Genomic DNA, 21,371 nt, shown 5'->3' with positions numbered 1-21,371 from the left:
AGGGCAGCTTATGGGGGCGCATTGGATGCTGCTGCTGCTGCTGCTTCCAGGGGGCCGGGGCTGCCCAGGCGGCAGGAGGGGCCCCAGGGAGGCGCACCACGTGGGAGCCTCCCTGAGCTCCCCTTGTCCCCGAGGAGAGGCGGGGCCGGGGGGGGGGGGGGGGCCGGGCAGCTGTGCCTGTCACTCCGCCAGCAGCCGCTGCCCTGCGCTGTGCACAGCCCTCCCGGCTCCCGACGACGTCAGGATGCTTTCGGGCTGAGGGCCCGTCATCCGGCCTGCTCTTCCCTATATCTGAAGGGGCCCCCGCCCTCGGGACACGGGCTCCTGCCTGTGCAGCTCTCCCTCCTGCCCAAAGAGGACGCTGCACGGCTGGGGAGACGACCCCACACAGGAGCTGCCCGCCTCCCCCTCTCCCCTCCGGAGGGGCTCTGCCCGAAGCTGCCGTGCGCCAAGCAGCACCAGGACCCATTCATTCCGTGGGCACCACGGGGCCAGCTGCCCAAGGCCTGAGCTCCCGGCCAGGCACCTCCCCCTCACCCCTGGCCACTCACTGGGCGAGGCTGGAGTTTGGGTGGAGGGCTTCCAGCAGGAGCCCTGTTCTTTTATCCGCAGGGAGCTCGGGCAGAGCAGACGCAGGGCACAGGGTCCGTCTGTGGCCCTTGAGTGGGCTAGGGGTTCCCCGAGATCCCCCGGTAAATCCTGCCACCCCCCAGCAGGCACCTCCGCAACTACCCGGCCCCAAGTCTGTCTCCTGCAGGCTGCCACTCAGCCAAGAACTCGTCCTTGCACCAGGCACCCTGCTGCCCCAGAGCCGAGCAACAGCTGAACGAACGGATGAATGAATGAATGAACGAGTGACTCATGCACACAGCTTAACGCAAACACCTCCATAGGAAGCTCCCCCACCTGAGCTTTTTGACATTTTGAGGCACCACCCCCAGGAACTCGCACCCCTGTGTCAGACTGGGTGTGAGACCAAGGGCAAGGGGCGGAGCCAGATACGTGCCACCTCCCACAATCCCAGTGCTCCGGGCTGTGCAGCTGCAGCCAGGGTGGGGGGCTCCTCCAGCCCAAGGGTCAGACCCCGCCCACCCCACCAGAACCAGGGAGAAGTCACCTGGTCACCAGGGCATGTCCTTATGAGCAGTGAGCAGGTGGCTGGGAGCAGGCCAGTGGGTGACAAAGGGACAGGCCTCCGAGGTCTTCCCTGGGCTCTGGCCCTAAACGCCTCATGATCCTGTGGAAGCCCCTTTCCTTCTCCGGGCCGTGTCCCCCCTAAAGAGTGACAGGCCCAGTGCGGAACAGCCCAGCCCCTTCAGCTCTGAGATTCTGGGGCTTTAGCTCAGGGACCGAGGCCAGAAGCTGACCCCGCCCTAGGGACGCTGGGCAGGACGCACTGATGTGCCACCCCCTGAGACGGTCCCGGTCAGGCCGACCCCCACCCACCCTCGAACTCACCACCGCAGCAGCGGTGTCCGCGGCCAGGGCCGTCCAGCTGAGCAGCAGGGCCAGCAGCCCACAGCACAGCGTCCTGGAAGAGAGGTGGCCGTGGGTGGGCGGGACCCAGGCGGAGGTCGTTGGGCAGGGGACCCCCAGACGGCTGTCCGCCCACCGACTTCAGCATGAACTTGCCCTCGCTGGCCCCTGCTGACTTCTGGGACAGGGAGATGGACCCCAGCCTGGGATGAGGCCCCTGAGCTGCACAGGCAGCTGTGAGGGCACCAGCTGAGTGGGGGGGGGCGGCGGGGTCCTGGTTAGGGATGGCGGGAGGCTCTGCTGCTTGGGGGGACCCAGGAGGGGAGGGACACAGGGAGGAAAGCCCAGTCCTTGCCTGGTGCCCAGGTAAGGAGCTGGTGGCTTCAGGCTGTTGCCTGCCCCCACTGCATCTCTCTGACCATGGTGCTGCTGCCCCACATGCCTGCCCACTCTCTGTCCCAGGCCCCCCGGCAGGGCTACTCACAAGGCCAGGAGACACCTGGAGCGCCTGGCCAGGCCCAGGCAGGCGACGAAGCAGACGACCAGGTCCAGGATGAAGAGCAGGAGGTAGGAAAGCCATCTGGGAGGAGGGAGGGGGGCGCTCAGGTGGAGCAGGGCAGAGCTCCCCATCCAGCAGGCCCGAGAGCAGCCCCCAGGCCCGCTGACCCTCCGCTACAACAACTGCCCAGAGCGGGGGTGTGGGGCGGAGAAGGGACCTCTCCCAGCCCCTCAAAGGGAAGTCTTGTACTCATTATTTTTCTCAATGCAAGAGCCAAACCAATTCATTGACCCCTCCTCCCCAGCAAGGGTGTTCTGCTCCACTGATACCATAACGAGGGAAAAGAGCCTGGAGTGTGGGTGGGAAGGGGGGTGGAGCTGGGAGAAAGGGGTTCCCAGGGGGCGGGAGCACGCTGGAGGCCACCGGCAGCCATGTGCATCCTTTCCGCCCCCAAGAGAGCCCCATCAAAACACTCACTCCCTGCACAGAGCAGGGCAGACCCCCTACCAGGGGCCCAGGAATGGAGTCGGGGGCTCTGGGGCACGGGCAGAGCCCGCCCTCTACTAGGATGAGGCTACCAAGGAGCCAGTTTTCTCGGAATCAGAGTCAGAGCTGGAAGGAATCTGGGGGACCGTCTGGTGTGAGAACCCCACATTCACGGATTGGAACACTGAGGCGACGGCAGGGGCGCCTGGCCTGGGAATGGCCCGCCTCTCCACCTCTTCCCGCCTGCCTTCCCGCAAGAGACCAGGCCAGCCCACCAGGTCCCTCTCAACGCTCTGGTTTCATGTTTCAAACCCACAGGTTTCTTGTTACTTCTCTCCCCCTCAGCAGGAAATCCAGTTAGGATTGCTTCTCACTCACTCTGCAGGACGAGGGCTGCCTCTGGGAGCCTCGCGCTGCAGCTGCAGCTGCAGCTCGAGCTGCAAGGAGTTCTGGGAAACAGCTCTACCGGGCAGGTGCATTTTCCCAGAGGGGCCGCTGATGACCCAGGGATGTATTCCCAACCGGACGGGGGCTCTCAGGGGGGCCTCTCCCGTCCTGCTTCCCCCCACCCCTCCCACATCCGGCCTCCGGGGAAGCTCTCAGGTGCTCGCTCACCAGCAAGGAGCCTCTCCCAGAGGGTAGTCTGTTCAGGCTTTTTATCGCCTCTAACACTTAGCCAGGCCTCGAATAAAAGTGCTGAAGTATAATTGCTTAGCTGGATGGCTGTGCTTCAGAACCATCCAAAAAGCAACAGTGGGGAGGCTGTGTGGGGGAGACGCAGCCCCCGAGGCTGGTTAGTGCAAGAATAAAATAACGGGGATGCCCTGCCCTGGCCGGGCAACGCAGCTGGTTGGAGCATCATCCCAGTACACCAAGGTTGCACGGGTTTGATCTCCAGTCAGGGCACACGCCTGGGTTGTGGGCCAGGTCCCCAGTAGGGGGCGTGCAAGAGGCAACCAAGCGATATTTCTCTTCTTTCCTTCCCTTCCCCTCTCTCCAAAAATAAAGACAATCTAAAAAAGATTGTCAAAGAATAAAGTAAAGCCTTGTTCTAGAGCAGCTCGGGTGAGAGAGGGAGCGAGCAAACAGCAGCAGGCGAGGACAAGAGACAGAGCACCGTGGTCGGTGTTCAGGAGCCACAGGCGCTCACCTTGGAGGAGACCTCTGCTGACCGGACCTGAACGGGTGGGGGGGGGGGGGGGCTGGGGCTGGGAGTTCCAGGGGTCCCTGTCCATCAGCCAGACTGAAATAGCTTCTGGGCCATTGCCACCTCCCTCCCCTCCCCTTTTTTAAATGAAATCACCTTAAAAATAAGTTCCTGCTGATATAGACATTCTGACTTATTTCCTCCTAGTCATTTTCTTTTTTTTTAAGATTTTATTTATTTATTTTTAGAGAGGGAAGAGAAGGAGAGAGAGAAACATCAATGTGCGGTTGCTGGGGGCCGTGGCCTGCAACCCAGGCATGTGCCCTGACTGGGAATCGAACCTGCAACACTTTGGTTCGCAGCCTGCGCTCCATCCACTGAGCTACGCCAGCCAGGGCTCCTAGTCATTTTCAAAATGCCCACATCAGGTCCCTAAGTGTACACGGCCCTACGTGGGGTCCGCTTAGATGGAACAGCAGGGTCGAAATCGATGCCCACGTTTGACCTCCCCGACCCCTCAGGAAACAAAGAGATTTCGAAGGCTCAGGCAGTGAATGGCCCTCGTGTCACAGGACTAAACAGATGCCACTGTTCTGGGTCACAAGTCACAGCCTTTGAGTTGACGGCCTCTTCCTGTCACCTGGGAGAAAGGCACTGTTGCCCTTGAGCATTCAGCTGGGGGGAAGCCGGACCAGGTCCCTCTCAATCCAGCCATCCGTGACGCCCCGGGGACACAGGGGCTGGGTGCGCTGCAGAGTGGGGGGAGGCGAGCGCCCAGGGCAAGGAGGTCTCTGGCCAGCGGCCACCAGGAGCATTTTCTACCGTCTCCGCTCAGTCTGGGCTGGGGCTTTCTCAGAAAGGGGAAATGAATCCAGAGCACCAGCGTAAATTGGGCAATGTTGCCGTCAAGGGTCTGACCTTTGCAAAGGGTTTGAAAAGGAGCCAACAAACGGGCGGGGAGGGCTTCCAAAGAGCTGGTACTTGTTGGTCAGGACTCGGTATCCGTTCCGCCCTCACCAGCCTCCTCCGCGCTGGGCTCTGGGTGTGGTGACGTGCACTTCAGGAGTGCGTGCCGACCCCCAGCCAGCAGACACCCAAAGCCCAGACCTCGGCCTCCCTCCCTGGCTCTCTGCAGACAGACCTTCACTAGACCCTGTGCAAGGGGGAGGGGAGGGAAGCCGGCCCCTGGTCAGCTGACCTGTGTCCAGTGTCTGCACTGGGGTGGGGGGGGGGGGAATCTGAGGAATGCGGAGGCAGGGGAGACATAAACAGACCCCCAAGAGACAGACGACATGGGTGTGAGTTTGCACGCCTGAGCACGCGGCAAAGGTACGCTGGTCTCCCGCAGCCCCCAGCACTCGGGCCGGGGGGCGTCTCTGGGCTTGCGAAGCAACCGCCATCAGGGGAGACTCGGTGCAGGCAGAGCGGCCACCATCTCCCCGACCCCTGCATCCACGGCTGAGCCTGTAGATGCAGGGGGTCCTGCCCCATAAACCTCGGCAGGGGAGGAACATACAAACCCCTTGCCCTTGACCCAGCCCCAGCGGGGAGAATGCTGGTCCCGGGGAGCGCCACGCTGCGTGCCAGGAGGCTGTTCCACATGCCCACCCCTCCGCCCCCGGAAAGCTCTCACGTTCTCCGATTTCAGTTAAGCGCTTAGTATGACCGCCTGGTGGTGCGTCCCTGCCTGGCCCCCAAGACTCAAGCTCGGATGAAGGAGGCCAGGGCAGCCCTTCCGCCCCACCTCTGCCCCCGCCCGGCCCCTCACCTGTAGTACTCCACGTAGCCCGTCTGGTCGGCCAGCTCGGTCAGCTTGGCGGTGACCCCTGTCCACACGGGCACCCCCGACAGCTGGGCGACGATGTTGCCGGCCATCTGCTGCAGGAACTTCAGCGTCTGCAGGTAGTCGCCCCGCATGGCGAAGATCTCGCTGAGCCGGGCCAGGTGCCGCTCCAGGTCCACCGTCATCTCCTGGGTGGTTCCGGACACCTGGGGGGAGGCTGAGGGTGGGGGTCCGGCCCGGGCGGAGGGCAGCCAGCGAGGCCCAGCCCTGGGCTCTGACTCTGGAGGGGCCTGTGAGTGGCGGAAACAGCTGCTTGGGCTTCCTCCCATGCCTGCTGCCCCCCGCCCTGAAGGGCTCGGGGGGCTGCTGCCCAGGGGGAAGGTGGATGAGAGAAGCCCCACAACCCACCCAGCCCTTTTGTCCCTGCACCCAGGGGACAGGCCCCGGGCCCCGAGACCCAGCACCTTACTCTAAAGGGGAAATGAATGAATACCCAGGTTTCTGCCTTGCAGGTGCTCTTAAAACTTTTTAAACACTTTGGATAACGAGTTCTTTCTTCGAGTGGGGAATCCCACGTTTAAGCCGAAGAGTCCCTCGGCTGCTGCCCGGCCTTGGGTTCCCCCGACAGGGTTTGGGGGTTTGGGAAGGGCCCTCAAGAGAAGCCCTGCCATCACCTAGCAACAGCGACAGCTCCTGAGCCTGGGTGGAGGCAGACAATGGAGCTTCGAAATGACAGACAGCCCAGCCCCGCCTCCTGGACACGTGTGTGGGGGGGGGGGGGGAGGACACCAGCCCCTTCTCTGTGTGCTTGCGCCCTGGCCCCGCCCGTCTGTCCTGCAGGCGGACAGACAGGCTCCCGTCCCCTGGCTGGGCCTGAAGGGCCCGAAGTCGGGAGGACTCCAAGGAGAGCGACTTGCCATTCAAAGGTAGAGAGCAGCCCTGGCTGGCGTAGCTCAGTGGATTGAGCGCGGGCTGCAAACCAAAGTGTCGCAGGTTCGATTCCCAGCCAGGGCACATTCCTGGGTTGCAGGCTGTGACCCACAGCAACCGCATGTTGATGTTTCTCTCTCTCTATCTCCCTCCCTTCCCTCTCTAAAAAAATAAATAAAATCTTTAAAAAAAAAAAAGGTAGAGAGGGAAGAACAACAGCAGTGACCACCAGTGACCGCCTGAGGTTTGACAGGAAGGAACACACAGAGCGTGGCACGGGAAGACGCTCGGACGTGGGGTCGCCACCGAGGAGCCCCCAGCACAGCCCTCCCTCTGGGGGCCAGCGTGCTGGCACCAAGGGCAGAAAGAGCTTTGCTGATCTAAGGTTGTCGCGCTGAAACCAGGAGGCACAACGCACAACCGGCTGGGAGGGGGAGCGCGGCTGATGATCCCGGGCCCGGAGGGAACATAAAAATGACTCAGGAGAAGGGGCAGGCGCTTCCCACAGCCCGCGCTCGGCAGGAGAAGCCGCCGACACCCCCCTCTGCCCCCCCACGAAGGCGGGGTGGGGCAGCGGCTCGGCCCTGCGGGTTCTCACATCTGCACCACTCTCCGAGTTCCTGGTTCCAGGAAGGAGAATAGCCCTCTTTGTCTCGCTGTTTCTTTTTTTTTTTTTCCACCACCAGCGGCTGGCTCCGTTCTCCCGCTTGTTCCTCGTTCTCGCAAGCAGCCTTGGCACCCCGAGATCGCAGGGCGCAGAGGCGCCTGCACCTGAGGGATCTGGGGGCGTGACGCTTCCCAGGGGGGCGAAGGCCGTGTGAAAGGGAACACAGAAAGTGAGCCCCGCCCCGATAAGCCGTCCTGGGCTACTGCAGGAAGAACGGTGCACACGTGCGTGGCAGCCAGGGCTCCAGAAGGCGCTACGGCTAAACGCTAACCTTCGTGCCAACCTCGTGCTACGTGGCGTTTTCACACTCCTGCACTACGCCCGTGAGGGCGAGGAGCTGTAAAAGATCCGTCAACTTTTCCTGTAAGACCACTTCTTCCCCTTCTGTAGCTCTCTCTACATTTTTAACTTCTCTATTTTCTTAAATCCCTCCTCGGATAAAAACCAAAAGCCGGTGACACGTGCCAGGCCCTCTCTTCCCTCCTGGTGTCTTTTCATAGCGAACAGAACAATAAAAACATGAAAATACAGTCCTGACCTGCTTACACCCCCTTCTCCATGCCTCCCCCAGTTCTTTGGAGGTTCAGCACAGACAGAGCTCCCAGCAGGGAGGCAGAGGGGGGACACCCCGGAAGGGGAACGGGGTCAGTAGACAAGAGGGCCAGCTCAGCTGCCCAGGTTGGGGTGGGCTAGAGGCCAATGGGCAGGTGGGGGCAGCTGTTGTCCCAACGGATGGAGCGGTGGTCCTGGACCACCAGCAGCAGGGGCCTCAGCTGGGAACTCGTTATAAATGCAAACCCCCGGCCCCACGGAGACCTACAGGACGAGAAAATGTGGGATGAGGCCTGCCCTCGGGGGGACCCTGATGCAGCCTCTGGGAGGAAGGACCTTCTCCGCTTAATGAGGTTTTCCAGCAGGGCAGCTGAGCGGGCAGTCGAAGGGGTGCAGCCTGGGCAGGGGGGTGGGGAGGAGCCCCATCCCAAACCCTTGCAGGGGAGGGTGCAGACCAGACCCCTCCTGCGTCCTAGCTCTTGCTCTGAAGACGCTAGCTTCCAGCCTGGGCCAGGGCCGCCACCTTCCTGTGCCCCAGCTACTCTGCCCACAGGCCTGCTGCAGGCTCACGTGACAGCCCCTGAGGCTGAGACCCCGAGGGGTGAGAGGTCCCCTGGGTAACTGGGACACAGATGGGGGGCACTGGATCCCGAGAAAGGACCACCGGCAGGGTCCCAAGTGACCCTTTCTGACCCCCCACGTCAGAGTGTGTAGCTGACCCAGAACCCTGCTCCGCCAGCCGGAGCCTCAAGCCCGGCCCCCTCCCACCCAGGCACACGCGAGGGGCTTCCGGTCCAGGAAAGGGACCCGGGAGGGCCCGACTCACTCTGGCTCAGGTCCGAGTCACCTCGGGGAGTGTCCTCCCCGCCAGTTCAGGCCTTCCCTGCCCTCTAAGCGGATTATGGTAATATGGCTGATTCCAGTAGTTACTATAACACCCAGCATCACCCTCAGCCCTGTTCAGAGGACACATTGCAGACTGCCAGGCACCGTCAGGGACGGTGTCTCCTCTGACACCATTCATCTGACACTCAGCCTGCGCCCCTCGCACCTGGGTGCCCTCGGGATCTGCCGCCTGCCCCAGAGTCCCTGGGACCGGGAACAAGGGGTGCCCAGCCCAAGGCCCAAAGCAGCCCCGGAGGCCCTGCCTCTGCCGCGGAGCCCAGGAGTTGGCTGTGGTCACAACAAAAGCCGTCCCACTGGCTGCACCATCACAAAAGCTGGGGGTTCTGCCCTCCCTTTTCAGAAATGGTGGAGGGAGGGCGAGGGGCTGGCCCCAGAGACAGGTAGAGCTCTTCCCTTTGGGAGCAAGAGGGAAGCGAGGGGACGGGGTTGCTGCGCACGCCTGGACCTGGCCCGGGGCCCTCACCCCTGGCCTGGCGGATGGACCCCACGGGGGTCTCGTTCCCAGCTCAGCCCCCTGCACAGCCCTCCTCCGGTGGGATCAGGGTGTCAGGTGCTCCAGGGCCCCCATCACGAGGGCTCTGGGGCTTTCCCCCTCAACCCCAGGGGGAGGCAGGGCCACTCCTTACAACGGTGACGAGCCAGCCAGTGCACAGTGAAGGTCACGGGTCTGGGACTTCCCTGGGCAGGGGATTCTCCTTCTGGGGCCGCGTTCCTCCTCCAGGGTCCCGATGCTGCCGCGTGGAGGAGGGGGAGGAAGGGCCCGGGGGCGAGCTCCCGGCAGGCCAGGCCACCCCTAGGCCTCCCTGCGCTGGTCAGCGCGCATTCGGCCCACGGGGCCACCCTCAGCGTCCCTGTCCCGGCCGCTTCTCCTCGCCCCACAGAGCCGCCCAATCCCAGCGTTCAGGGAGCTCCCACTCTGCAGGGACGGGTCCCAGTGCCCACAGGCATGTGCCCCTCAGCGCCCCAGAAAGGCTCTCTCGGAGGCCAGGGCCACGGTCCCCTGCCACCCGGGGTGCTGAGAAGCAGCCCCGCTGTCTCTTTAAGGCACGCCCCTCCTGGAGGGCTGAGAGATTAAGGCCTTAGAGGAGCTTAAGGGAGAAGGAGAGGCAATGAGGTCGAAGCCTCTCCCAGCGGTGCCAGGGCAACGTCCCCACGCTCCGGCTGGGGCTGCCTTTGACGGTTGAGGCCATCTGACCCTAACGGGCCACCTGCTTAGGAGGTCACCCTCTGCTGGGCCAGAGGGGTTGGGAAGGGCATGATGTCCAAGGACCGGTTTTCCTGACAGCTGCCCCTGGAGCCCTTACCGGGACTGCCTAGAACCCCGGCCCATGGGACCTGGTATTTCCGACGAAGGTCACGCACCCTTGGGGGTCAGGGTCTACACTTGATGAGACCCAGCTTCCCCGCCCTCCCGGTCTCGGTCGCTCGGGCGGAAGGCTCAGCAGAGTAGCTCTTTCGTTCCCTGAATGTCCGGCACCTCCTCTGGCCAGCCAAGCACAGCCTTTCACCCTGAGCCCCCAGCTGGACCCACGGCGCCCAGGGCCGGAGGACACCTCGCTGGGTTTCGGGCAGTCTCACCAGCCCCCCATCCCCCACCGGGGGGCACTGACCTGTCCCTGAAGAGTTTTTCCCTTGCCACGTCCTGGACCCCACAACGGACTATATGCAGCACTTAATGTGGATGCAGAACGAGCATGAGGCGCATGCCCCAAGTCCAGGGTCTCCCAGGCCCAGCGGGAGAGTGTGTGGCTCTCCTGAAGATGAGTGGGGTTGACCCCACCACCGCTTTGGTCCCTGCTCACACCCCTGACATGCCGCCCGCCCGAGGAGCAGAGGCTGCCTGCCTGTTTGCTCCTGGCAGGACCCACCGGGGCCCCCGTTCCAACCACACTGGCCTTTTGGATGGCACCCAGCCCGGCCCGGCCGGCCGCCCAGAGCCTTACCAGTGCGTCGATCCCGGAGAAGGTGTGGTTGGCGTTGCCCAAGGAGTAGATCAGCTGGTACACCCCATCGTTGGTCTCGCTGTTTCCATAGAAACCAATGCCCACCGCAGCACTAGGGGGAAGACCCCAGATGGAGTTAGAGGGAACACCAGAGCATTTTTTTAAATAAACTATTTTTAAGAGTAGGTTTAGGTTCACAGCAAAACTGAACAGAAAGATCAGCGACGACCCGTATATCTCCTGCCGCTCCCTGCTGACCCCCAGGTTCCCCCACTGTCAACAGCGCCCCCCAGAGCCAGGCGACAATTACAACGGACAAACCTACATCGACACATCACATCACTGAAGTTCACGGGGCACATCCGGGTTCCTGCGCCATGTGCATTCCAGGGGCGGGACGATGCGTCATGGCAGGCGTCCACCGTGCAGGGCCCAGAGGAAGCCCCCACCTCTGCAAGACGCCCTGGCAGACCCCTGACCGTGTCTCTGGGTCGCCCTCTCTCTCCTGCTTCCAAGTCAGACACGCGACCTGCAGACCCTCGTCTACCTCATTGCAATGCTCCAGGTTCCCTCTAACTGGTCAAGGTTGCCCTTAAACATGGCCTCTGAGCGAGACGTCCAGCCCCAAGTGCTCCAGACAGCTCTGGGCACCGGGTGGGGGGTGCCGGTGTCCTGAGACCCTCGTTTCCCACCCCCTGCTGACCTGGGGGTCCCCCAACACCCTGGGCTCCCTCCTAGGAGCTGCTGCGAAGCCCAGTCTCTCCTCCTTCCTGGGCGCTGAATTGGTTTTTATTTTGTTTTCACGAAGGGGAGCCCTTTGTCTCTCTGTGGGACTTCACCTGGCTGGTTTTAGTCCAACATTCCAGGCTGCACACATCACCTCAAACCTTGCCTTTGGCATCGGTCACATTTTATGCGGCCCACCCCCTGGGGGTCCTATGAACGTTCACCAGGCAGCCTCCTGAGGTCTTTTCCAAAACACCAGTCCGGGGGGGGCGGGGGGAGACAGACCCACACATGCAGGCGTGTGGGGGGCCCTTTTTCCTTTAAACAGGACAGGAGCTAGGGTGCAATCTCCTGGGAGACTGTTACAGAAACCTACCTCCCTCCAGGCGCCCTGGACCCCTAGTTCGGTGTTCCTGAGGACGGGGTCCATGGGGCACAGGGCGGAACCACCTGGAGGGCCTGTTGGAAGTGCAGGTGGGGGGCACCCGCCCCGCGCCCACGTACGGGTGTGGTCTGGGAACATGTCTTTCCCGGTACACCGGGAGCGACAGGGAGGCAGGAATGGCGCCTGCCTCTCCTACCCCTGGCTCCCTCGTGCCCGGCCCAAATGACACGTGGAATTCTCTAGAACGAGTCATGCCAAGTGCCATCCTTCTGTTTTGAGTTTTCCTTCAATGGCAGGTCATTGATTTCTTACTGGAACAGACCCGCCAAAGTTATTTTTTACTGTTCCATAGTTTTCTTCTGTCCTTTGTCATGCTTTTTAAAAAAGTCTGAGTCAGACCGGACTGGTGTGGCTCAGCAGGTTGAGTGCTGGCCTGTGAACCGAAAGGTCGCCAGTTCGATTCCCAGTCAGGGCACATGCCTGGGTTGCAGGCTGGGTCCCCGTTTGGGGCTGACAGATGGATGTTTCTCTCCCTCTCCTTCTCCTCTCTCTAAAACCAATAAATAAAATCTTAAAAACCCAACTGAGCTCACACGAGAGGGCTCCCTGCATGCCAGCACTTCCTCCTGTTGTCCGTCTCACGCCCCGCCCCTCCCGCCCACCTGGGTGCGCTGAGCCCCAGGAGCAGGCAGCCCGGTGCCGTGGTGCCGCCGAAGGAGCTGCTGTCTGCAGGGACCCATCCGGCCTTCAGACCCCAGAGCTGGGCTAGGGCTCCTGCCTCCACATCTCTGATTCGGGCCCCAGTTGCTTGTCTCACTTGGCCTGGCGTCCTGCCCTGGGGATATGCTCAGCGCTTCGCAATCCCTGAGATGCTGCAGGCAGGATGTGACAGGGAACGTGCCCTAACAGAGGGAGCTGCAGTGGCAGGTGGGCCTCCTGGGACGCAGAGCATCCTTCACGGTGTCCCCTTCTGTCCTCCTGCAGTGGCTCCCGCCACGGGGTCTTGCATGAAACAGATGCTAAAGCTGTAAGGGACTCTACCCCTGGAGGGTGACCACCCCCAGCAGGTCTCCGGGCGGAGACCTGAGGCTTTTGGAAGAAACCACTGTAGATATAGAAGTGAGAAAAATGCCCCGAGTCACAGCAGGGCCAGAGTGTGTGTGGACTTCTCGCCTGGAGTTAGAGGTCCACGCTTCCTCACCCGAAGCGAAGAAGGCCCTGCCGATGGCAGTAAGTGAGCCCTGTCGGTCCAGCCGGAAGGTGGAACAGGTCTGGGCCAGGGTCGGACTTCCTCTGACCTCACAGACTCAAGGCAGCAGCTGGGAGGGGACAGGGACCCAGATGGCAGAGCTGTTCGGCCGTGACACTCAACACACTGAGCAGGGAGCTACCTGTGGGGCTGCCGGACTGGACAGGCTCACACCCGGGCAGGGGGTAGGCAACTAGCAAGGTCCCCATCGCCCATCCAGGCATCTAATTCCTGTTGCCTGGCAGTAAAAGGGACAGCGCTCACCCTAGGGACAGGCTTTCTGATGGAGGTCCCTGAGCTCAGTCAGGAGAACGGGGCCAGAAAGCCACAGACCAGCCGTTTGGGGGTTGTGGGGAGAGCTGGTGGTGGAGGGTGAGGAAGGGGCGTCGCGGTCATGGGCTAAGTGTGGGCAAGACGCAGGGGGTCAGGTGGGCTTCCCACCCACTGGGTCCGCCTCGCCTCCTGCACACGGAGAACCGCGAGCCGCGTGCGTTAGGTCCGGCGCGGAGGGATACTCACCAGCACACGAGCCCGGCCACCACGGCCGACCAGGTGACGCAGCAAGACCTGCGCAGCTTGGTCTGCACGGCGCCGTCCTGCCGGCAGCAGCACACGCAGACCAGGTAGGCCGTGAGGAAGACGAGGTTGAGGCCCAGGCAGACGGCGGCCACCAGCCCCAGGAACAGCAGCGACTGCAGAGGCAGAGGACCGGGGTCAGCGCTGCTCCCACGGAGTGGGGGTGGGGTGGGGGGAAGGGTCCAGTCCTCAGGCCCGGAGCCCCCTGGGGGCGATGGGTGTAGGAGCGGGGCGCGTGGGGTGTCTGCCGTCCTCCCTCCTGACCCAAGCTCCTGCTCTGAGCACAGCGCCAGGCACTCGGGCGGCGGGGCCTGGGGAGGCCCCGAGAACGACGAACGGGCAGGCTGTGGTGAGCCGGGCAGGAGATGAGGGACGAGGAACAGCTGAAGGGCGGCCGCGGGGGCTGCGGCTGACACACCCGGACGGAGACATGGACTAGGCCCGCCGGATGGGCGCCCCAGGCAGGAGGCGTCTGCTGGGAGCGAGGGCTGCAGGTGACAGGTGTGGCAGAGGGAAGCAGACAGGAGAGGGCCATCCCTACGGACCGGGGCATCGAGGCCACCTGGTGAGCTCAGAGGCCCAGTGGGACCTGGGCCAGGGCCAGGGAGGGGCGGCCTGGCGGGTCTGCTTCTCGGGGGCCTTGTCCCAGGTGTCAGGGTCCATCCAGAGAAAGGAGAAGCCAGCGCTAAGCTAGGGGGCGGGGAGACGTCAGCACACACACCTATGGAGTCCCTCTCACCACATCTGAACAGGACTGCAACCCCCACGGGCCAGTGGCAGCGGCAGCGCCCCAAATTCTGTAGCGGGGGAGGTGTGGCCTCAGGCCCATGGAGGACCTCAGGGGCCTGTAGAAAGTGGCTGTCTGTCGGGGGGCCTGGGCCCCACGCTGTGCCCTCCAATCTTGTGTCCAGCCAGATGGGCACCAGATGGCACCAGGACTGGTGGCCGCCGGCCAGGGCTGGACCTGGCTGGGAGTCAGGCTCCTGCGGTGAGAACCTCACCCGGCTTCCCACAGGCCCCCCAGCGGGTTCCGGCCCAGGGCCCCCGGTGCTCCAGTCTGGGCTGTCAGGGGTGGGCAGCCTGTTTCAGGGAGCCGCCCCGCTGGTGGGGGCAGTCAGCAGAGTGGGGGGCAGGTGGGGGCCTTTCGGAGCTTCAGGGGAGGCAAGCCTGATGCAGCAAACAGACAGAAGACACGCACCACCGAGACCCGACCCGCCTGGGAACTGGAGGCTGGTGGCTGCAGCCCCGGTGCTCGGGGCGGTTTTCAGTGGTGAGGCCGCCTGCTGGGTCCACCCACCCTTCCTGGATCCCTGACCCGACCTGCTCTGCTGGTCACCTGGACCGACAGGCTTCTGAGCCTCAGGCACCAACAACCATCCTGGTGGGGACATCCCAGAAGAAGACGGAGGAGGTGGCTCATTTGGGAGCGGGGAGGTCAATGTGACTTGAAGTGTGGCTTCCACCTTCGCCTGGGACAGATGTCACAGGTGTGAGCAAGAACTCGCCTGCCCGACTCCCCAGCGTGGATGCTCAGTCCCCCTGCAGGCCGAGGGGGGACTAGGCCTAGTGGACCTGCCCGTGTCACCGGCTGGAAGTCCTCACAGTGAGGCAGGGGATGGGTCCCTGCCCTACGGGACAAGGTGGAGGAGCGGCCCGCTTCCTGCCCCCAGCCCACGGCATTCTGGGGAGTCCCTGCAGCCTCAGTCTGACCGAGGTCAAGGGGCCAAGCACAGGGGCGGTTTAGAACCTCACTACTCGGAGTGCAGCGCACTGGCCGGCACTGCCGCCGCCGTCTGGAGTGCAGGGTCTGGGGAGTGATATGGGCTCTCAGGTCCCGCCGTAGACCCAGCGAATCGGGGCCCAGCGTCTGGAGACGCCCCAGGAGACTTGTCCCCCATTCAAGTCCGGGAGGCACTGATCGGTGTCACCAGACTTTCTCACCCTTTCCCACATGGCTCAGCCGTTTCTTCAGACAGGCTCAGCGGGGACCGGTACCCTGCCGGCCTCACCGGGGAGTGGGCGGAAGGGCAGGGCTCTGAGGCCCTGCAGCCAAAGCCCGGGGATCCCTGAACACTTGGCAGACCAGTGGGCCGCGTGCTCGCCCCACGCTGCACCCAGCAGCCCCTCTCCTGCATGTGCACCTCACAGAAGGGAGGGCTCACCCCCCCCCCCCCAGGGGAGACGCACATGAAAGTCCACAGCAGCCGAATACAGAGGCCACGTCAAACACCGGACTCGCCCCGGGTGCCCACAGCGAGGGCAGGGATACAGAGCGTGTGCTACAGCCGCGGTGTGGAACACGATGCGTGGCTACCCCCGACCACGTGGATGACCCCAGACGCCACGTTGGAGGAAACAGAACAGCAGGGACGGCACACTTCAATTCATGTAAACCGCCAAGTCAGAGAAGTGCATCCGTGGGGGCAGAGTCTGAACAGTAGCTACCTTTGGGGCTCACCGACTGGGGGGGAGCCCGCGGGAATGGGCCTCTTGGGGCCCAGAAATAGACTCTGGTTGGAGTGCATCCCACACTCACTCCCCCCCACACCCCTGTTCACTTTCCTGTAAGTTACCCCTAGTGGGGGAAACAAGTGACCTGAACCCAGACAAGCCTTGTGTATGGATTAGAGGCTGGTTAGCACCCAGACTTCTGCCCCGGCCCCCCAGTCTGCCCCAAACAGGAAAGGCCACCGCCTCTACCACACGTCCCCACCCTGTATGGTAGGGCCCCCAAGACGTGCGACCTGTGGGCTGTGCCGTTTTCTTCTCTCCAAGCGCAGCCCCTGGCCCCCCACCATCGGTCCCTGCGCTGGCTCCCCCATTTCCTGGCCCCCTCATTGCCCATTCTCACCGTCCACCCGGGCCTCCTGACCTCCCAGGAACCCAGTGGGGTGGGTGGCTGACGGGGCCTCTCCGGGCCGGACAGCTGGCCCCACTGAGGTCACAGACAATGCAGCGCAGCCGTGGGGAATCCAGACTCGGAGGGCGTTGTAAACAGTTCACCTCTGGGGTTCTCCCTGGTCCTGGGGGTGGGGCTAGGATGGGCCAGAGCAGAGGGGGCTGGGAAAGCAGCAGGTGGGGAGGGAAGACGGGAGGAGGAAGGAGGGGAGGGGCGGGGGACGGTTAACCACGGAACCCTCTCCGCAGCCACCTCGGTGTCCCCTGACGTCCTCGAACAGGCAATTATGTTCCTGCTTCTAATTAACACTGCCAGTCCCCGTACGCAAGGCGTAAGGGGCGGACGGAGGAGGGAGGAGCCCCGTGTGGAGGGAGCCAGGAGCTCTGCTCGGCCAGAGCCTGGGAAGGACAGCTGACCACCCCACCCAGCACCTCGCACGGCGCCCACAGCCCCGCGCCAGGGCTCAGCCCCCAGCGTCTCTCCTCGTCCGAGTGACTTGGGTTAGCTCCAGTCTGTCGCTTTGCCACGAGAAACCCGGAGCGGGAACCGGGGACCCAAGCAGGGGCAGCAGGGGCCGAGGTGCATTCTGGGAAGGCTGAGGCTAGACCTGGACCCCAAGGGGCTGCTGCGCACAGTGGGGGAGGGGCAACCACCTGAGCCCCTCTACCCTACCAGGAGACAGAGTGAGCCAGCCCAGGGGTGAGGTCGGGGGAGGGGAGCTGGAGGTCCCAGATTGGAAGGGTTAAGCACCAGCCTGTCCCCCTCCCCTCCCCTCCCCTCTGGGGGCTGGGGGTGGGGGAGGGTGCAGCGTGATTGTCTGATGACCATGACTCAATGTTCAGACGGGATGGATGGGGCTTCCTCATCCCAGGCTCCTCTCAGATCCTTCTGGGGGGCCCCTGCCTGGCCTTTCCTCCCGAGACCTGCCCCCAAGGCGGGGAGGCAGGTAGTGGGGGAGGGGAGCCTGTAGCTCTGGGTCCAGGCCCCACTCTGTCCCCTCCCATGGCTTGGGGACACACACTTGGCACCCTCTGGGGAGACTACAAACAGAACCACCCAAGTCAAGACATGAACATACATGCCTAAATATGAACAGTGAAAAACACGTCTGCTTCTTCACGCATGCCCCAGAAGAACGGCCGGGCCGCTGACCGGGAGGGCGGCCGGAGGCACACGGGCGGCTCCTGCTCAGTGACAGAGCGACGGCGCGCATTTGCACAGCCGTCTGGGGCCCACTGACCCACCGGCACATCTCGGGCACACTGGCTGCCTAGTGTCTGGTCTCCCTGTGGGGTGGGGGAGGGGAGGGCGGCGGCGGCAACTGAAGGGGGGAGGTGAAGTGGCTAGTTCCAGGAGACAAGGCCGGAGGCAGTGCTGGGGGCCCCTTCTGCTGCCCTCGCCTCTGCCCAGCAGACACACCTGGCCAGCAGTACCCGTGGCAGTCGACGGGGTTCCAGGCCCTGGCCACACGCGTTACACCCACTAGCTTATCGGGTTCTCTCTCAACTCCGTCTCTGCTCCTTCCCGCCCATTGAAGGGGAGGAGACTCAGGCTAGGAGTTCCGGCCGCTTCCCCTCTGGACACGCAGCCAGGTTGGGCAGCATGACGCCGGGGGTCCTGCGGGGCCGGAGCCCCCTCCTCCACCCTGCTTGGCTGACCTGGCTCTGCTGACTCCAGTGCCACCTCCCCAGCACCTGAGCGAGGACGTGGGGTCCAGTCCACTGGGGCGGAGGGGTGGAAGAAGGACACACTACCAGGAGCCTTCCACAGCTCCCCAAGACCCCAGAGAGTTGGGGGGTGGGGGCCCCTGCTTCCTCCGGGAAGTTTGGGAACTGGGGTGGCTCAGGACAGTCCGTTTTCCAGGCGGCCTGCTCCTCACCTCCTTCCCGCGATCTGCTCCAGGCCTGCCCCCGCCTGCGTCCACACACACACACACACACACCCGGCACACTGCCAGCCGGCACCGCTCAGGTGTGCGAGCCGTTTCCCAGTCTCCTCTGGTCGGTGCCTGCAGACGTCTTCCCCCTGCACCCGCGGTGGGGCACGTACTCGAACACGTTGCCGAAACTCAACGCCAGTCCGAGTAACGGTTCATATCACTGGTCCTACTCTGTGCTACGGGACCCTGCAGGTGCTACGCATGGCACACGGGACACCTTGCCACATGTTCGCAGGTGAGGGAGGACAGGCTCAGAGAGGTGCAGACACCTGCCCTGGTCACGCAGGAGGTGAGGAAACTGGGACTCCAACCCGGAAAGCCAGGTGGCGCAGCCCCAGGCCCCGGCTCCCTGGGTCAGCACACTGCCCACACCCGACACAGAGCTTGTTTCCAGCCCAGTCTGCTGAGCGCCGAGGTGACCAAGAGCAGCAGCGCCCAGCCCGCGCTGCTCACCGGCCTGCTGCCCGACTGGCTGTGGCTGCCACTCAAAGGGGATGGACAAAGGGGATGTCCAGGGCAGACAACAGGGGAACTTACCAAAATAGGAGCCACCTTAAATAACACCCAGAGCCAGACTGCCCAGCCCCGCCCGGATGGGCCCAGCCCAGCGACTCATCCCCCATTCCGTGTCCTCAGGAGGCCTGAGTCGGACAAGGAGCGTGGGGTGGGGCTGGGCGTCTGGCTGCCCAGGGGCAGTGGCCCAGGGGAAGGCAATGCCCTCTGGTCTCTTGGTGCCTAGCAGTGTGCCAGGCTCCAGATCCCGGGAAGACAGCGGCAGGGCTGTGAGTGGGTCCTTCCGGCTCGGATGCCACACCTCTCCATGGAACCAAGGGGGATGGAGCAGGCTCAGGCCGTGCCAGCCACAGCTGGCGGCCAGACAGGTGCTGCCTCTGGGAGCCTCGGGGGCGAGCCAGCTGACCCAGTGAGGAGTTCAGATTTCCTCCAGTGGAGACGGGTGGGGAAACTACGACGGGAGGGAGACCCTGGGCGCAAGAGCAGGCGACCTGGGGCACAGGGTTTGGGACGGGCGCAAACGCTGCAACCCAGCTGTCTCCGAAATCTCATCGCCTCTCTTCCTGCAAGTGCAGGGAGGGGGAGGGAAGATTCCCCAGGGCCGTCCTTGTCCCTGTCCCCACAGGCAAGCAGCCTTCTCAGGCACACGACTTTCACCCGCCAGGCTCCGGGAGAGGGCGGGGCAAACATGGGAGTGGGAGGGGCAAGCACGGATTAGGAGGGAGCTTTGCCAGCAAACCCTCAGATCTGCGGATCTGCCAGCTGCAGGCTGGGAGAGGAATGATTCTTGTTCCTTCTGGAAGAGCCGGCGCGCCCGGGCCTGGGGGCAACAGGGGTTATTATTAGAGTCCCAGTCAACTCGGCAGGCCCACCCTCCGGGTCAGGATCGCGGTCCCCAGCCCTGCAGGAGGAAGGCCTGGCAGGAAGAGGCGAACAGCTGACCGCAGGCTCAGCCTCCGGCTGGCCCAACAAACGGCCCCACACAGGGAAACGCTGCCTGAGAACCTGACACTGCAGGCCCGGCGCCCCAGGGTCAAAGTCCCGAAAGGGCCCCAAAGCTCTAAACAAGTAGGCCCCGCCCCTGGCCCCTGGCCGCCCGGCCTAACTCTCTGATTCTGCACAGAACTGACTCAGTGGGGTTAGGCCAGACATGCGAAGGCCGGAAGATTCCGCAGCTCTGCTGGGGACCAGAGGTCTGGGGAGCACCCCACTCCCCCCACCCCGCCCACGGAGTGCAGAGTCCACAGAGGAAAGGGCAGCAGTGCAAGGAGCAGCGGGGAGGGCAGTGTCTGGCCAAGAAGCAAAGACCGCGAACTTTCAGGGTGGAGGCGTGTTTGTAGTTGGGGGGTTGTGGGGGCGGTGTGTGTGGAGAGGGCGGGAGGGTGCCACCCGGTGAGATGGGGCGGGCCCGAGGCCACCATCCTTCCCCCAAAACATCCACACGTGTCTGTGGGTTCTCAGGGGACCAGAAGGAAGTCACCGCCTCCGCCTTCCCCAGCCCTGCTGCCTTCCAGTTGTGGCCCAGGAAGAAACGAGTCGGCAGCGGCTCTCGCGCTGCAGGCCTGGGCTGGGGAGGTGGGGTGCTGCGGGGTCGAACTTGGGAGACTCCCCTTATCTTCTGACCAAACTTCTCCCGGATCTCCCAGCCCCGGAGAGAGAGCGCTCGCCTTGAAACCGCAGGAGAAGGAGATCGCCCGGGCCCCCCGGGCCCGTGCAGGAAATACCAGGGTACAAGCACTAAGGCCCTCCCCTTGGAGGCCCAGCCCCACCCCCCGCAGGCAGTCTGCGCGCCCTTTCCCATCGCCACCGGCTCAACTCCCGGGCCCACGAGGTTCCCAGACGGGAGGGCCCAGGGCCGAGGGGCCTGGGGGAAAGGGGGAGCGGGGTGAAGAGAAGCGGCTGCGGTGGAGGGGGAGGTCCGAGAGGCTAGCGGAGAGTGGTGGGCTGGGGAGGAGGAGGGGGTGGCTCGGATCTGGGGCGGCGCGACTCACCTCCTGGTAATTCTCATCGCGGGGATTGAAGGTGCTGTCCACCCGCTGCAGGCGCAAGCCGAGGTGCGGGACGCTGTGCAGCCACACCACCCACCAGGGCGCGATGTACTCCACGCGTGCGGCCGGCATGGCTCGGCCGCGAGAGCCCGCTCGGCGCCGCTGCCCAAGCAGCCACCAGCCCAGGAAGCAAACCGGCCCCAGGCTCCGCCCCGCCCCCAGGCTCCGCCCCGCCCCCGACTTCGCCCCGCCCAGACCCCCAGCCCGCCCCGGCCTTGGCCCCGCCCCCTGGGCGCCAGCGGTCTGCAGGGCGGCCAGCCCAGGAACCCTTTTGTGGTCTGGGATCCGTCCTGGCCCTGCCAGAGAAAAGGGAGGGAGAAGTGAAAAAAGAAAAAATCTGTTTCTTCATAGCACTCTCTAAGCCCCTGGGCTTCTCATTAATGACTTATTATCTAATTAAGGACAGAAAGTGTCGGTGAGCGCAGCCAGCACTCCCGGCGAGAGAGAGGCCAGCCTGGCGGCCTCCAGGGCTTTTAGAGCGCGGGAAACTGAAAGACGGAGACGAGAAGGAGCAGCGCTCGGTACTTGTCGCCTAGGGAGCACCGGGGACCGAGGAGAGCCTCGTGATCCCCCCTGGCAGGCGAGGCAGGGAGGGCCTCCTGGAGGGAGGGCCCCTTGAGCTGTCCCGAGCAGAGGGGGAGCGCGTG

The 21,371-nt window shown here is 63.8% G+C and overlaps 1 protein-coding gene across 2 annotated transcripts in view; it reads right to left on the bottom strand.

Annotated features, from left to right (window-relative positions):
• TTYH2 (tweety family member 2) overlaps positions 1-20,895 on the bottom strand; it is a 31,557-nt gene extending 10,662 nt beyond the window's left edge. Inside the window, exons 1-6 of one of the 2 annotated variants that reach the window (XM_028520188.2) lie at positions 20,668-20,895; positions 13,269-13,441; positions 10,390-10,501; positions 5,377-5,597; positions 1,961-2,056; positions 1,459-1,531 (exon numbers count right to left, since the gene is read on the bottom strand). In XM_028520188.2, the coding sequence (XP_028375989.1) occupies positions 1,459-1,531; positions 1,961-2,056; positions 5,377-5,597; positions 10,390-10,501; positions 13,269-13,441; positions 20,668-20,796 (804 nt within the window). In that variant the 5' untranslated portion in view covers positions 20,797-20,895. The remainder of the gene's footprint in view (positions 1-1,458; positions 1,532-1,960; positions 2,057-5,376; positions 5,598-10,389; positions 10,502-13,268; positions 13,442-20,667) is intronic. The other variant, XM_036034083.1, reaches the window with a different exon arrangement.
• Between the last annotated feature and the right edge of the window lie 476 nt (positions 20,896-21,371).

Source organism: Phyllostomus discolor, chromosome 8 (genome assembly GCF_004126475.2).
Source record: "Phyllostomus discolor isolate MPI-MPIP mPhyDis1 chromosome 8, mPhyDis1.pri.v3, whole genome shotgun sequence".
Lineage (NCBI taxonomy): Eukaryota > Metazoa > Chordata > Mammalia > Chiroptera > Phyllostomidae > Phyllostomus > Phyllostomus discolor.
Note: the sequence above shows the minus strand (reverse complement) of the source record. Positions and strands in the feature narration are given on the sequence as shown.